General features: G+C 34.9%; 1 protein-coding gene across 1 annotated transcript in view; it reads right to left on the bottom strand.

Moving 5' to 3' along the window:
- The window catches only part of LOC110371401 (protein sidekick-1), a 60,040-nt gene that overhangs the window by 21,993 nt on the left and 19,393 nt on the right, over positions 1–18,654 (bottom strand). The window contains exons 2-3 of the mRNA XM_021327628.3: positions 4,404–4,501; positions 2,153–2,339 (exon numbers count right to left, since the gene is read on the bottom strand). Of these exons, the coding sequence (XP_021183303.2) occupies positions 2,153–2,339; positions 4,404–4,470 (254 nt within the window). The 5' untranslated portion in view covers positions 4,471–4,501. The remainder of the gene's footprint in view (positions 1–2,152; positions 2,340–4,403; positions 4,502–18,654) is intronic.

Raw genomic sequence — 18,654 nt, 5'->3', positions numbered from 1 at the left:
TGAAACTAAAAATCGAATTCGTAAATTAAATACAATGTTAAGAAAATTATATACTCATTAAAAAAAATTACATCAGTAAACAAATCCATAATAACCGAATATTAAAACTCCAAGATACGCTTCGGTGTAAAGGAGGCCTTTGACGTGGCCCTGAAAAGGATCTTCATTACGGCGGACAAATGAGATACCGGTGGTCGGTATTAGTGGAATTAGTTCCCCTGTTTAAGGGAACGTGTTCCTTCACACCGAATGTAGTGATTTTCTAAGCTCTTTGTTGATTAGAATAGTTTTTTCGTTTGTTTATTCGTGTTCCGGGCTGTTTGAATGAAAAGGGTTAAGTCCTCCTCGAAAGTAATGTATCCAGTTTGGTGATTATTTTGTGTAGCTTTACATTTTTTGCGAGTATCGTCTCTCGTGTGTTTAATTTTGAAAAGATGGTTCGCTCCAAGATATGTAAACATTTCAGCAATGTAGAAGAATTTGAATAAAGCAACATGGACTCTTTAATAAATTCATATGCAAATCACTACTTTGTTTATAATCATATTTGCAAGAATAAACCTTAGATGAAGAGATGGCATGTTAGAAATTTATCAAAGTATTTCTTTTAGTACATTATGTAGATATACTATTAGCTATATATCTTCTTTAGATGCCCTAAAAACGAGTCTATAAAGCCTGTGAAACGTGTTTACGATACCATCTTAAATGTATCTGGTTCGAATAGAAAGCAACTTTTTATTCAGTTTTATGTTTTTATCTAACTTACAGCTAAACCCATTTTAGAGCTAGTCAATACTTTGAGCAATTTATACGACTAGATAACGTATTTTGTGAATTTAATACATTGCAGTGTGAATCTTTTGAGCTATTTTTACTGTTCTTTGTATTTTATTATTTGTGTATCTGATGTGACTTTCTGTGCATATAAGTGACTATCTGATTCAGTTTCAAGGTATAAAAACTTATAAGTAGGTACTTATCTATTTAGAAAAAAATAAATTTTATAAGCATGTTTATCTGATGTCATATTAAACCAAGTATTTTATAGTACAAGCTCTACTTACTTGTGTCATTAGAAGTAAATAAAAATGTTATTACGTGTCTTTTTTTTTACTTTAAAACCTATTCATTTTAAACGGCTCCATAATTAAAAGAGTCTTCTTTTTCATTTTTGTTTTTCAGCTGGTATAAAGTACACAGACAGCGTTCGAAAAAATATTTGGGAACCTAGCATCTGCGCCACTACTTTTCCAGGCAACATAAAAGCTAACTTTTATCCTAAATCAAATTTACATTTTAAGTACTTATTTTCAGTGAAAGCATGCCTAAAACGTCTTGTAATGAGCCATAAAAATTCACAATGAATAGCTTTTGAACTCTCTCAGCATCCATAAAATTGATGTTTGCAACAATATACTTTATCGCTAACATTGCGTTTATTGTAATTGCTTTTATGTCGTTAATGGTGAAGATATACTTTTATGGTATCTGCTTGATTTATATCGAACTAGCCGTTTCCCTGCGATCTCGCCTGTGGCCCCCGAAAACTGCTGAGTATACCGGGATGAAATATAACTTATGTTACTCGGAAAGAGTGCAGCTTTCCAACAGTTAAATATTATTTAATCGAACAAACAAACACAGAATTGATTCCTCTTTTTTATACCTATTATAGAATATCGTCTATGTGCAAACTGATCTGCCAAAATCTATATCTTATCTTGGCTTAGCCGTTATTGCATAAAAAACTTATGCATTTATTATTGTTCCTATTTAATTGTGAGGAACCAAAAGCTTTACCATCTCACGAGGCAGTTTTCCTAATTAGCGGATCCATTTTGTTCTTACGATTTGCGAATGCAAATTTTCTGGGTCAAGGAACGGGAGCATCTGAGAATGCAATTTAGTGAAGGATTTATGAATAGAATTGTAGATGAGGCACGATTTTAATTAAATTGTACGGCACTGATTAAAAATTAGTGTGGTGAAAAGGAAATTAAGAAAAGCCATAGAATTTCCTTAATTATTAAATGTGCTGGTAAACTTTCCTTTTCCAATTTTTTGTTTCTTTTAAATATTTGTTGAAACATATTTTCGTTGAATCCAAATACTAATGACAAAAAAATCTCATATATTATTATCAACTTACTTGTCATGAAAATGCTTATTGCTCGTTGCATACGAATCGAATATGTAGTTGAGCATGGGCGAGTCCACTTTTCCGTGCTTCATTTGTTTTCTTGGCTTGTTGGTCACCCTGAGGTTTCGGAAGACAGTAGGGGGCGGCGTCATCATGGTAGACGAAGGCGGGATGCTTGGTTCAGTGGCTGGTAATCCTGAGGGGGAAAAAAATCATCGTCATCAATCATTTCCTTCTAAATCGGGTAAACTATACCCTCAAAATGTGTAAGGCCATACATAAGATATGCTCATAGTGTCTAATTTAGGTAGAACAGACCCAGCAGAAAGATTGCAGTATGCAAACTTTTAGTCGGCGGATAGTTTGATGAAGCTTAAGATTAGATATGGAAATGAATAGTAGTGCACACGTTACAACGATTACGTATTCGGTCGGTATCATACTTAAAAAGACCCCAAAAAGGTATGACGATTACTTTTACCATAAACTTTCAACTAATCATCAACCAACAGTTTAGTCTGCAGTATGTAAGTTAGCTGCCTAGGTGCATAGACTTATATAGCCCCCCTAAATCTTTGTTCCTATTAAAGACTAAGAGGTAGCTTTGATAGGTACAAAGTTTATCCAATAAGTTTTTTACCTAAACGTTCAACGAAAATTGAATTATAATTTTCTGTCATATCGTATAGACATCCAAACGAAAAGATAGACGTCACATGTAATTATATGAAAAGCTACGTTAATCTGGAAAAAAATATCCGTCTGAAGTTGAAGGGGACAAATTGAATGTCTTTTACAAAACAATTTGATTTATTACTCAGGTTGTTTACCATGACTTTAAACTGCGTATCTTTGCCCGAGCCCTTGACTTTGCTTTGGTGGAATAGCTGCTTTGGCCAGTACCTATATAACTTTCTATTTATATGCAGGTAATATATAGCCATTTCCTTAGGAAGCTGTGTATCATTATAATATATAGGTAATGTCCCGGGGGAATATTTCCAAATACTCGGCAAATATATTCAAAATTTATCGTAGCATCTATGTTATTTTTTTCATCTGTTTCAATTCAGGCGTATTTGTGTGTAAGAGTCTAAACAAACAAACCAGCTTGAAAGCGAAGCTGGAAACCTGGACAGAACTTACATACACAAGCAAGTTATAGACATGTTTGTATTAAAGATTAGGATAACATTAACTGTGTCCTTGCATGCCAATGCAATATACTCGTATTATACCTATCAAACTCATGTAGCCATTATGTCCCTAAGCATCGTTATTAATGAGTACATAGACAATGGCGCTTGAACTAATATAATCGTCATGACAATACCGTTAATTAATCATTATATTCATTAATATGGGTCTTAATTGCCTTACTATTTGGATATATCTTGATCTTAGTAAACTCAAATTGATCTACTATAAGAAATAGGTGATAATGAACGGGACGAATATATCTCTAAATTAATTCTTAATCAAATCAAAACACTATTTTTTCTTTCCGATACTTGTTAATATTTTTTGTCTGTATCCACCTCTAGGGTCGTTATTTACTTTTCAAAACTAGGAAACAATTAAGGCGCAATTCCGACCTACACGTTTGTCGCGTATTGCTGAAATCGATTCGTTACTGCGTCGGTCGTCCACAGGCCGCAGGCGACTGATACTTGCGTTTGAAGTCTACCTTAAAACAGATTTCGACCCCTAGAGACAGTTTATAACTGACTTTATCTGTCCATGATTTATATGATAACATGACCTTTAGTCAGGTTTATTCCCCCCACTGCACTCACAGCGGGAAGAGTCATTACATGTTTCCCCTCAAAAAAGTAGGAACAGTTTTCCCCTAATTTTTTGTCACCACAGAAAATTGCTTGAGTAGCTGCAAAGAAACCAATTCTAGGCATCAGCGGGCAGGGGATGGATACATGCGCACTTGTGCACATGCAAACTTGTGCTTGGAATTTAGTGGCAGTAACATCGATTTGTCTGTGATTCTACATGATCTTCGCATGTTATTATCGTATGTATTAATACATAGGTACAAACTCTAAGTAATACCTATTATTTTTAAGAAGACCATGGAGTTTCGTGCCCGTTCTTCTCCATAGGAAACTACTTTTGGAATGGGCAACTAAAATCAAACCTATTTATAATTTTTGATGCTCATAAGTGCTTGTAAAGGCCTTAATGAAATAAATGACTTGACTTTGACTCGAGTTTTTAAGAACTGTAGCTAGTATTATATTGAACGTACCTGTAAGGTTGGTATGGGGGGCGACGGCCCTCGTGAGCACCGCCATGAGAAGCACGATGCGGTGCATGCCGCCGCATCCTACCCGCTCAGCAGGCGAGCTGCAAACATTTGTATGGGTTACGACTACAAAGCCAAGGATAGAGTACCTAATAACAATGTATATAAAAAATGTTAGATAGATAACACCGGCCAAGTGCGAGTCGAACCCGCGCACGAATGGCTCCGTACAAAAAAATGAATTTGTTGTCAAAACGGCAATAGAAAAATACATGATAATACGAGAAAATTTACAAGGCAAGCATGTGTACTGTCCTCTATAACTTGATTTCACTAGTCCAAATGCGACTTTTCTTATTAATATACCTTTCACTGATTATCAATACATTATAACTTAGATTTGAGACGTAGTTATAATTACATTAAACACGTTCTTACTCCCTTAATACTAACAAATGACAGTAGCACTAATACAAGAAAATACTCAACATAAAATTAGCTTTCGATTTTTTTATCATTCCTTTATTTCTATTATATTATTGTTTCTATCGATGTATCACTTGATGTTAGAGGAGAGGTAGCCAAAAAGGCTCGTTCTCCTTTGGCCTTCATTCATAAATCGACCTACAACATCTGTAGTTGTTTTCGCCTAAGGCTCTACAAATACATAAGATAGGTACTTGTTTATCATAATTACGCAAACATATATATTCATTTTGATGTATGAAATCTAAACACAAAACACATGGCTACATAATAGTGATATAATTTTTCTGTGAACTTGAATAGATATACTTAGATTTTGTCTAAGTTGAAATGACGGGCCACACTGTCGTATTTTCACATACAGGCTACGAATAAAAATTCTTTTACTGAGTCGAAACTAAAAGACCAATAAAAACAGTGCCTTGTTACAGTTTAGATTAAGAATGGTAATGCATGGGAGTGCGCAAATTTCAACGATCAGGTATTGGCACCATATCAGACCGACTAAAACATACTGAGATTGAATTCAACCTTCGAGCCAACTCTCAGCCGACTGTTTAGTCTACAATGTCCGGGTCGATCCATACTCGTATAGAAGTTTAGGAGATTATTCTTATCAGCGTTAACCGCCAATTGCGGTACCGTTTCCGGAACGGACCTCATTCCATTGTTATTTTGACCAATCGTCTATCCGACCGCCCCAGTTCAACTGATTTGCCAAACTTGGCAGCTGTCTAACCTGCGTCGTGTTCTGACATCATACTACTACAGTTTCAAGTGGGATTTTGTTATGTTCCCAGTATAAAGGGAACGGTTTAAATTATGTATTTAGGTTAGAATATTATTTTAGCGTTATGTAGGTTATTTGGTACTCTAGAGTCGGCTTTCACCACTATCTATCATTCTAGTTACGCAAAATGTTTTGGATAATATATTTTCTGGTAAGTAAACTGTCTATCATTATTTGAAGTGAACAGATGAGCTATCGGTTATAATGAGTTTTGGTCTGAAGGGACGGTTTATATTATCTGTATCATTTTAGTCTAATATCATCTGTGTATGTATCACTGAGAAGTTTATTGCGCCACTTCTTCTTCCCAGCAAAAACTCATAGGATGTGGTGAAGGGCGGGCGATTTGAGGGCTAACTTTTTGACAATTTTATTATGGCGTTCTAAAAGTGTTGTTTAGCAGCCAAGTTTGAATAAACGATCTTGAGTTTTTACGTAACCTAGTTTCATCATCACACCATCACCGAAATGAAGAAGAAACTAATCAGTATTTCAAATGAATTATTAAATTAAAATATTAAAACAAGGTGCTTAGTGGAGCTCAAAAGAAACGAACAAAATATCCCGTAGGTATTCTTAGATCCCTCTTAAAATTGGGTATTACCCTGTCAGAAACTGTTACTAAATATTTAATTTGTTTACGCAGAATAAAATCTTAAAAGGGCTAATTGTTTGTGAAGAGTAAATCCCTAAATTAAGACCATCAATTGAGAATTTGAAAGTTCTGCATGAATTTATAATGCGGTTAGCATTTTGTTTTGAGTGTTTTGGGTTAGAAAGCTTTCGCACTTAGCTTGTATTTTGTTAAAATGTTGGTACTTTCAGAATGCTGAAAAGGATGATGGGTAAAATTGGCCGGTATATCCAATGAAAACCATTCGCATATCAAATGATAGCTTATACCCTAAGCTTCATTTTTTGTTATGGGCACAACCTTGTAAACCACCGGAGAACGAAGATATAACACCTGATAGCATAGGACAGCCCATGGACTTGAACCACCTCAGTGCGTATGGGAGGGATGTTTAAGTGCATTATTATTGTCAATAATTGTCAGAACGAGTCACAGAAGGTATCTGTGCCCATATTTTTCAAGTTTATTGAAAAAAAAAAGATTATTTAGCAGGTAGTATTTACAACGTATGGTGTACGTATTCCGCCGTTCTGGTGAGTCTAACCGGTAAATCCAATAAAAACCATTCGCATATCAAATGATAGCTTATACCCTAAGCTTCATTTTTTGTTATGGGCACAACCTTGTAAACCACCGGAGAACGAAGATATAACACCTGATAGCATAGGACAGCCCATGGACTTGAACCACCTCAGTGCGTATGGGAGGGATGTTTAAGTGCATTATTATTGTCAATAATTGTCAGAACGAGTCACAGAAGGTATCTGTGCCCATATTTTTCAAGTTTATTGAAAAAAAAAGATTATTTAGCAGGTAGTATTTACAACGTATGGTGTACGTATTCCGCCGTTCTGGTGAGTCTAACCGGTAAATCCAATAAAAACCATTCGCATATCAAATGATAGCTTATACCCTAAGCTTCATTTTTAGGGTTCCGTAGCCAAAATGGCAAAAACGGAACCCTTATAGTTTCGTCATGTCCGTCTGTCCGTCTGTCCGTCTGTCCGTCTGTCCGTCTGTCACAGCCGATTTACTCGGAAACTATAAGTACTACAGTGATGAAATTTGATGGGAATATGTGTTGTATGAACTGCTACAAAAATATGACACTAAATAGTAAAAAAAAGAATTGGGGGTGGGGCCCCCCATACATGTAACTGAGGGATGAAATTTTTTTTTTCGATGTACATACCCGTGTGGGGTATCAATGGAAAGGTCTTTTAAAATGATATAAAGTTTTCTAAAAAACATTTTTCTTAAAGTGAACGGTTTTTGAGATATCAGCTCTCAAAGTCGTAAAAAGTATGTCCCCCCCCCTCTATTTTTATAACTACGGGGTATAAAATTCTAAAAAAAATAGAGGTGATGCATGCTAATTAACTCTTTCAACGATTTTTGGTTTGATCAAAGTATCTCTTATAGTTTTTGAGATAGGTTGATTTAACTGTAATTTACGGAACCCTTCGTGCACGAGTCCGACTCGCACTTGGCCGGTTTTTTTTTGTTATGGGCACAACCTTGTAAACCACCGGAGAACGAAGATATGACACTTGATAGCATAGGACAGCCTATGGACTTGAACCACTTCATTTTGTATGGGAGCGATGTTTAAGTGCATTATATTATTGTCCATATTAGTCAGGACATATCACACGAGGAAATGCTATCTCCAATAATGGAAATAATATACGGTGGTAGAAGTAAAAGTTTTTATGTTTTGTTTTGCTATTAAAACAATCATGCCTAGTTAAGACCGATTTTAATTGATAATCTACCCTAGGCTTATTTAAATAAGTGATAAGTTGACGAAAATACATCATGCAATGAATTTTTCTACTATGGATATTATTTTAACAAAAAAAATGGTGCAAAAAGTATAACTCTTTTGTGCCCGACTGTACTTATTTCCGGTCGATTCTTGACATGAACTGTATTATTTCAGTAACTGTAGGGTATAAGCAATAATCTAATTCACATTAGAACTTTATTGGTTATCAGGCCAGGGTTCATACAAAATTGCCCATCATCCTTTAAAGGAACGTCTGATTTATACGCTAACTAATATAAACGTGCAAGTAAGTCTGTCTGTCGCGCTTTTGCGCCATAATTAATCAACCGATTTGAATGATATTTGGTGCACAGATAATCGGAAGGTTGGGTTATTTGGGTATTGGCTATTAATAAGCAAACTGCCATAGAATTCTTAAATTGTCGACAAAACCCACAATTTGAAAGTGTTAGCAGAAAGAAATCTATCAATGAACATATTTCACTTGAAAGAAATTGCCTCGTGACTCGTATGGATCTTTTTAAAAGGTTCGAAGGTTGAGGGGCCACCAAAATTGCTTTTTGAAAAAATCGATAGAAAGAAATTGCGTCCATATTGTCTTGTCGTAACACATTCATCACGAATTCTCATTTAAGATTTTATTTTTCTTACAAATCAATTTCGTTATAAGAATTGCTCATTTCGGGTTTTTGTGTGATGAATAAACACTAAGAATAAATCGTCAAACCTTTCAGACAAGTTTATTGATAAAGCTTTAAACTGTAATATATTTTTTAAGAAATGAAAACATACGTTACTTTAAAGATAGTATTCACTACCAAAACGTAAGAGAATAATGATACGTATACGTATTCCCCAATTTGACGTTCAGCAAACAATCTTGTTTTTCTTCAATTCTAACATCGTCTGAGTTACTCCACAATAAATCATTTACATACAGCATCAAAGTTGAGTCTTAGAAGTGGCTCCAACTTACTCCGTGGTTGAGTCTAGTTCAATTCAAATGTACGTACCTACCGTAATAGTTTGCTACCACAGAGTAAGGAAAGATGAGCGGAGATGCTATAATGCAGGTAGGCCAGACGCCTTCTCTAAGGTCAAATTCGTACGGTGGGCATGACCAAAATGATCAGTTACGAGTGAACTAATGAAGCGTTTAGGTTCTTTGGGACATCTGTCAACGATTTTTGGTATTACAAAACATGGTTCGGTCCAAAGAAGGCGTTTAAGGGCTAAAACAGTATCATTCTTCGACCCCCGCACGCCCCTGATTTGGTGCGCTACTTTCTTAGGCGATTTTCCGTTATAGCACATCCGCTAGTCATTTTGTTCTCCGTGTTTGGTACCCAAGACGAATTTTAGATATGAAGTTGAAGCCTCGAAATGGTTGTTGGAAATAGAGATTTAAGTAAAGCACTAAGTTAGTTATTCAAATCAATATCTTACGCTTTGAATGTTTATGTAACTGCTTTGTGGAAATCGGTCTTAGATTGTCTTAAAAGGCAACGAGCGGATACTTAAATTAACCAATTATGTACAAGAAGTTAATTAGCAAAGAGTTATGAACCTAGACACAATCAATAAAACTGCACGACTTTATAAAACAGAAAATTGACCGACAAATCACTCACCGGTTATAATATTAAAAAGAGGGTTGCAGGTGCCACTGCTATTTCTCCACCACCCAAAGGCAGACTGGCAAAAACCATGTGCGTTAAGTCCGCCATTGTATAATGCGCAAAAAGCATAAACAAATTAAATCATAATCCTAAGCAAACGCGTCATAACAGACAATCCAACTCACTTTCGTCTAGTAGGTAAATCTAATATATTCTACAATATATTCCCACTAGAGCAAACTTATCTAAGTTGCAAACACGAAACTTTTAATTACATATCGATAGAATTTAGCAGAACATTAATAACAATATCGCTTCCGATGAAGGTAACATTGTTACATTAATTCCTGAGACCGAGCAGACGAGCGACTTGAATCGATTAAACTTTAATCGAGTCAAGTTCTTTAATCGAGTCAACTTTGTTTTGAATAGTAAGTAGTAAAATGGGACAATGAAGTGTCCTGTTTGCACTGTTGTAGATAAAATACTCTACTTTTTGGAGAATGTGAAAAGATTTAATGAAAGCCGAGGAATAAAATGGTGGCAACACTAACGAAGTCGTACATAATGGACTCTAAATGCTAGATTTTAGAAAGGCAATATTGAGAAGGATACCAGATACCTACATACAAGGCTTGCGTTTATATTCATTCAACTCGTTATTCCGCAACGAACTAAATAAAAATTGCAATTTATTCATTGGTACATTCTTGCCTATCCATCTGCCTAGGCTTTTCCAAACTATGTTGGGGTCGGCTCCCAGTCTAACCGCATGCAGCTGTTCAGAGTACCAGTGCTTTACAAAGAGCGACTGCCTGACTGACGTAATCCTGTATCTGCATTAAAATTAAATGACATGACAATAAACGACAATCATTTAAATAAATGTAATTTTTTTATTATTATTAATTCAATTTGTGACGTTATCGTTACACAAATCGCTCGTCTGCGCAACCCTACCATAAATATAATTGTGTAGCTATGCATGTGTAATCCCTCAGGAACTGATCACGCCCTGTTCGTTTAATTAATTCTATGTAAGTTCTCGCGTGTGCTTCTTTGTGATTAATATTTTGATAGACCGTGGCCAAAATGTGGATACACACACACTTCGTTATTTTTGTTTTATTTGACACGGATAGTTTTTTTTTTCTGCTTTATGTTGAGAATCGTTGGTTTGTAAAAGTTGGTAGGGGAAAAGATACTTAGAAAATAAAGTTTAAAATGATGATTGGATAACAAAATACAGAATGATTAACGATGATTCAGATTATATTCGAGTACCAAGAATTTAAAAATAAAACTTTAAACAAGTCCAGTTTAACTTGAGGATTTTGCAGAATAGAAACGACGGATTGTTTAGAATTCCACAGAAACGCAATTCAATTTGTCAGTGTAATATGTAAAAAGTCCATGCATTTTCTTCATAATGCTGGATTGTCATAAGGCTGGATATACTTTGAAGTACAATATCTAACAATAAAATCTATCTATAAAACGTAGAACGATATATTTGGGACGGTCAATAGATTTCTTGACAGGTTTAAAAATATTTCTAGCTCGGACGACCTATAGATAGAAATAGTGTACGAAGAAAGTCGTACCTACATGTGTACTACATTTGCAGCTCTAGATATTTCTTTACTAGCCGTTTTCTTGCGGTTTCACAATCGCAACCAGTGGGGTCTATGGACCGTAATAGGATGAAATATGGCCTATGCTACTTGGAAAGAGTACCTATAGCTTTCCAACAGTGAAATAATTTTTCAATTGGATCAGTAGTTCCGGAGTCTCTAGGGTACAAACAAACTACCACAAAAAAATTCACTTTAATCCTACTTCTATAAAACCGTTATTAACTGATGACAAAATTAAGATTTCCTACGTGCTAATGAAGCTTTTATCATTCTCATTTGCACCTTTTTCCAATAGGTATAAGTCTTTTACGAAGATACCGTATTTCTGATAGCGAAACTTTACCTACTTTGAAAACAAGTGGAAACTTATTGAGCTGGGAGCGGCGAGGAGTCTTATCTAGAAAATGTGTTTTATTGTCTAAAGTAGCTGCTACCTGCTACTTTGAGGAACACTCAGTTTTATCGTGATGATTTAGCAGACGTATACAGTTCTCGACACTCTTTAAAGCTTATATATTTAAGTATTATCTATTCTTAATGTGTACATTTGTTTTCATTTTGAGCACTGAACCGATTAAAATTATGCAAAGTCTGCGCAGGTGGCTTGGAGACAATTGTAGGCTACTTTTTATCTGGATGTCTGTCACAATGTTGGTGAAACCTCAAGCTATAGCAAGCTTTTCCCTTTGTACTGGATTGAATAAAGTTACCTACTCTACTACTTTGATTGAACATAATAAACATGAAAAAAAACATAGACAGATGTTTTATTATGACTTTTACAGCCTTTTTATCGTCCCACTGCTGGGCTCAGGTCTTCTCTCACACGGAGAAGGATTGAGCATTAATCACCACGCTTACTCAATGTGGGTTGGTTTATAGCAAATCCTAACATTCTAAAACAAAAATACCAGCAGCTCACACAAAATAAAATCTGATAAATGTGACAGCACACCATTAAAAACTACGGAGCTTCGAAATAGAATTGTTCGTAACAGTTTTAATACTCATTCTGCTGAGTAGCCGAAACATAAATTAATATATGGCAACGTTTTAAAACTTCGGTAGCAACTTGTGCTGGCGAATGTATGAAGTTAAAAGCTCTTGGTAACCATTCGCTTTTCATTTAAACACGAATGCATTTGCGACGCGTACGATAAAGTTTTTGACTTGTTTTTAATAGGAATAAATGTATTTTTGGATAGATTTATTGTTAGTTTGTGAAGTGAGATTTATTTCGTTCTTTGTTTAGGAATATTATTTATAGGGTGACTGGTAATTAGTGACCGATGCTTGAACACGTGATTCTACCCATGATTACAGACAACTTTCCCAAATTCAAAATAAACCTTCTAGTACCGTATTTGATCGTATATTTGAATTACTCCTATATTTAAATCGAATGAACAAACTTTTTCCCACAAAAAACATGTTTAACATTTATATTTTGCAAGTAGCAACCCTTAAGGCGTCGATCACCTCCGAGGGGCCGATCTCAATCCATTTTATCAAACTTCATCCTTTCTCAATTCAGAAATCAGGTTGACGGCTCGAATTAAAAGGAAAAGAAAAACCTTAGAAAGTTTCCCGGGAAAATATTCACGTTGTATATTAACTTGCAAGTACCGTTATTGATTTTGAATTTGAATTCGATTGGCTTGTTCCATTTTTATGTTGAATAGGTTAAGGAAATGTCAACTCAATTGGGTAATTTAATAAAGAATACGCATTTTTGCACGTATTGTGAGTTTAGGTTACTGATTGCTGTGTTATATTATGATGTTAATTTGCAAAAAAACTTGATATTTTTATGAAAACTTGTAGGTAAATAGATAGTAAATCTAAATATTTCATATTTTTTGTAAGACTCGATATTTTGGAGTAATCATTACTTAGTTATTACGCTATTCTGTAACCTAAAATTATGGACGCCTACGTTTAAAAATACCTGTCATCCAACACATCTAATTGTTACAACAATTACGCCTACGAAACACATTTTGACATACAAACATACATATTATACATACATGTATAAATATATGACACTCATTACTCATATAATTGAAGGGTTCGTTACAATTCCGGTGTCATGCTCAGACCGTGACCCCACTCTTATTAAACTAATGTGTTGCCGTGTTTAAACGGTTCGCCTCCCCTTTTTTGCCGCACAAACTTCGTGCAAAAACCTTTTTACTTAGTACAAAAAACAATTAAATTGTAATCCATTGTATAATGGAATTGTGTTTTTAGATCTTCCGGGTTGGGATTGTGATGTATTTTCTGCGTTTTGTTTTTTTAATAAAATGTTGTTCGTGAATCGAATTATTGGATAAGGTTTAACGGCCTCTTCTTATAAGTGCAGTATTTTTAAGAATTTTGTGTTGTACGGAAATAAATGGTAAGACGCCCATAGAAAGGATTAACGACTAAAAACTTTGATTGAATTCACGATTTTCTTTAAAACACAAATTACAATCATCGGGCTAACTGTCGGCTAACTGTTTAGTCTGCCGTATACGGGTACTTACTCTAAGTTATCTGTAGCTTTTGTACCTACTTTTACTGACTATGTTAACTAGCTAGACAATGTAGAATTATTATGACAGTTTAGACACTGATGGAATTTTATAGCAGACTTAATAAAATGCAAGTTTGTAAGCGGATAATTAAGGTAAGAAGGTTCCTATTAAAGTTTTAATATAATGGATCAAGTTCTTAAGATTGAACTTAATCAACTAGATTTTTTCGAAAAAGTTTCTCTTGGTGACATTCTTTTTGTGGCCTTAAATAAGATGATATTGTCACGTGTAACAGCTAATTAATAAAACCGTTAACTAAAATGAAGCAAAAATTAAAGAAACGTTAGCCACACCATCAGTATGCAAATACTTTGGCTGGCGACAAAACTTCGCACAAAACATTTTTAATAAAAGAAGATTTATCATAATATTCATAAAGTTCTCGGAACTAAATAGAAATACATTATGGAATAAATCACTTAGGCGTGAGTTCATTAATTTTCATGAAGCATTATTTTACGCTCATTTTACGCAAATGGGTCCTCAGCTCTGTTACCTTATGTAGTTCCCGCAATGTCGACGGTAGAACCTTGTCGCTCCACGTTACAAAAAGGAATAAAGAATAGCTTTTGTCCAGCTTTGCTTTTTATAAAAACGGGATAAAAGCCTTTTCACTGGAATATAGGAGATGACCTGTATTGTCTGTTGGTAGTCATTTCAATAGTTTTCGTTATTATGGTGGTTCAATAGCTTTCGCCCGCGGTTTAAAATGAGTCCCGGGGGAATTCCTTCCTGTACATGGGAAAACAGTTGAAGTGGGAACGAGCTACATATATTAGGCACTGCCAAGTTTCAACAAAATCCATCCAGTTGCGTTAACGGGAAAAAGTAACAAACAAACAAAATATTCAATTTTATGAATTTAGTAACTAATGTTTGAGCTCATTTTGTCAGCAATAGAAATAAAATTTTGTGAAGTAATTACACAGTTAGTTAAATTAGCGGACTGTTGAAGTAAGACGGTAATTACAGAGTCATAATTATACAAATGTAGGTCACGGTATTAACTAGAAACATTATTTTAAATTGATAATTCTCGGGAGTATGTTCATTATTCTAATTAGTCTGTAGGTGTTACTGTAAGCACGTTGAAAATGTTTTGTTTTTATATGCGTTTCATTTCTAGATAGGTAAATAGACCAACGGATTTGTTTCATAGTTTTTATTATTTGTAATATTCTATACTTTAGCTCCGGGTATGCAGCTGTACCTATGTGTAGCCGCTATGATAAATTTACACTTATGGTAGGTACACCTAGTTCTAAACGAAGAAAACTGGATGAGAACTAAGATTAGGTGCATATGGCTAGTTAAACCTAGCTGTAGCCGGCTAGGTTTAGGTTTAGAAGCACTTAGGGCTTTTGCCTTAAAATATAAAAGTACTTATCTTATAATTCATCTGGTTAGCCTTTTCTCAACTATATTGGGATCGGTTTCATAGTTTTACTGTGCACATTGAAACGCCTTGGTAAAACTGGTCAGACTTTCTGGCGCCTGATTTTCCGTTATAACCGAAGATTTTCAAATGTCAACCTGAATGGATGTCTTCGCAGCACGGAGAAACTCGTCATAACCATATGGCCACTCATCTTCGGCCAAGCATTGTTTACCTTATATAGTCGGTGGTCCGTGCCTTCCCCGAGTCCCAAAAAACTGGTCAATTGCGAGTCGGACTCGCGCACGAAGGGTTCCGTACCAGAGCAAAAATGAGCAAAAAAATCACGTTTGTTGTATGGGAGCCCCCCAAAATGTTTATTTTATTCTAGTTTTCAGTATTTGTTGTTATAGCGGCAACAGAAATACATCATCTGTGAAAATTTCAACTCTCTATCACGGTTCATGAGTTACAGCCTGGTGACAGACGGAAGGACGGACGGACGGACGGACAGAGGAGCGAAAACAATAGGGTCCGGTTTTACCCTTTGAGTACGGAACCCTAACAGAGAGTAGCCTGTGAACATTTTCTATATGGTAGGTAAGCTATGTTAACACGAAACATATTCAGCCTCTAATTAGTTCTTAGCCTGAATCTAACGTTGTTACACTAGATTCAGGTCATTCGGTACTGTTAGAGATAAATCAAGGTAGGTTTATACCTATGTAGGAATATTCCGAGACTCGATGACATCTTATATTGTAATTATATGCTTCGGTGAACTACTAAAGTGAGTATATTATATTAGCATTGAATATTTGGTAGTAGGCAGTTCTGAAAATTCATCAACATAATAATTATTTCTGTGACCTATGACACTAACATGGTCCTTAATTTTGCTGTATATTATCCACACGAACGATATAACACCTCGTGAGCAGTAGTAGGTAGCTAGCATGAAATGAATAGGTCATTTATGTTAAAAACATTAATCAGTGAACATTCTTCATTCAGCAATTACAAAATAGGGAATTAATTTTGTAATCATTTTTATAGATAAAAAATAAATTGAACTCAAGCGTTGATCTAGCTTAATTTTAACTTGCTACTACTGCCTTTAAGTTCAGCATAGCAACCTTGTTCTAAGCGATACATCAAATACGTAATTCGAGGAGGTACACCATTTTACCATATTCAAAACGACTTTGAAATACGTTCAGAATAACAAGTAGTGAAACACGTTTTCTTTCACAATACCTAGAGAAAAAATCTTCAACAAAGAATAACATGATGTCAAATATCATATTCTTTTTTATTCCGTCTATAATCGAAAGCCATTTTGTTCTATCTCGCCATATTTTCCAGTCCACTTACATTTGTCATCTTGAGACCACATCACGCACTTGTGGCTTTTAGTGTAGAACATAACTTGAGATAAGTGTACGACACTCCGTGCAATTTGTTCCGCTTTGCTAGTAGTGAAAGAACACAGAGATATTTGCAATAAATGTAGTATTAAAGCGCTGGGGACTACACAAAGTGTGATTTATTTTGCGGCGTTCATGCTCTTAAAAGGAGAGCATTTAAAACCTCTTGTTTTGAAGAATGTGCACTATAATTATTGATGTATGTAATAGAACACTGGTCATTAAGATATAACTATAGAAAATAAAATGGCCTAAATATTTATTGGATGTCATAAAAGTTATGCACATCCACATACCTATGCCTTCTTGTAGGTAACTGGTATTCCACTAGTATTTTACGTTAAAGCTGAGATTTTTACTATTGCGCCTACCATTTCAGGTGAGTATAAAATGTATATTTTTTTATTTATAAAGTTTTATTTTCAGCCCGTTAGACCTTCCCTAACAAACAAATCGAACGTCCTCACACAAAATGTTCCCGAATTTTTAATTTAGATAACGTTTCGTGGGTCCCTTAGACCCTTCGATGTTTGTGACCAAGTTTCACCTCAAGGGACGAGAGTACCCTTTTAACTTCATTTATAAGAAATGGAACATTGCCCTTTGGGACGAAGTTTTGCATGACACTTTCGTACCTTCACTTTTTTAGCGTTTTCTTTCCAGCATTTGATGTTTACACAGCGATTGAAATGGTTTGGGAAGTGCCGACAATTTGCTGTTTTCAGACTGTAATGGTAAGGGTTAAGCCAATTGTTTTTTCTTTATTCATTGCTATTTGTGCATTTTTTTATTGTTAACGATTTTATGACTGTTAACTTGGATAAATGTTTGCAGAACTTTACAATTACCAATATGTTAATAAGAAAAATAAATAAAATTACACAAGAATTAAGTCTCAACTGTAATCACATTCACTACTCCTTACAACTGACATTAAAAATATCTTCATAAAAACGTAACGAATAAAAAACATAGCAATAAATTCAAGGAACCGATTCACTGAAACATACAATTTACAAAAGTGAGACAGCAACGATAACGTCAATCAAGACTAATGAATCGTTGTTCGGTTACATGGAATTAACTTGAAATAATTTCTAACTGAGCCACAGGGAAAGAAAGCAGCAATTTACTAATCAAAAGGGTGACTATGCGAGATTGTTTAGTATTGAAATTTCTCGGTTTGAATAAAGTTGGAACAATTTTGCTAGACTACAATTTAATCTTATCTACAAAGAAATTAAATATGTACTTTTATTTTAAAGCTAAAGAGTTTGTTGGGATTGCAGAAACTACTCCAATTTGGTCTGATTTCTAATTTATTTCAGTATTTTTTTATCCGGGTGTATGTTTACAGCTATTTCATTTTTGTTGAGTACGTATGGTTTAAAACTATGTACAGTAAAAAAATACTCCTTATTTAAATTCGAACAATTGTCTCATGTTCAAAATCGATAGCACAGCATTTAGACTCGAAAGACAATGCTGCCATTCGGAGACAACCGCAAATGAGCTAAACGAACACGATTGAAAACAATTTTCAACGTGGCCGCTTTTTAACATCCCAGTGACAGCAGTAACATTGTCATTATAATAATTATCACGGTCACAAAACCTTTAGAATGTGCTGTAGACTGAGTAATTTTCGCTTTGTTAAACGAAGTCTACAATGATGACAGACTTGTGCTAATATTAGCATACACACCAACTGAAGGTCGCAGTCGTCTTTGAAGTGAAGCATACTTCAACATAATGCTCGTGTAATTAATTTTCGATGAGTAATAATCGGAATTTCATCTCTACTTTGACAGTGACGGATCTGTAGGTATGTGTTTCGGGTGCTTGACAATATTGCAAGTTCAAGACCGCATTCCGGATGATATGATGAAAGATGTCTTCCGAAGGTTTAGATGAA

Source organism: Helicoverpa armigera, chromosome 23 (genome assembly GCF_030705265.1).
Source record: "Helicoverpa armigera isolate CAAS_96S chromosome 23, ASM3070526v1, whole genome shotgun sequence".
NCBI lineage: Eukaryota > Metazoa > Arthropoda > Insecta > Lepidoptera > Noctuidae > Helicoverpa > Helicoverpa armigera.
Note: the sequence above shows the minus strand (reverse complement) of the source record. Positions and strands in the feature narration are given on the sequence as shown.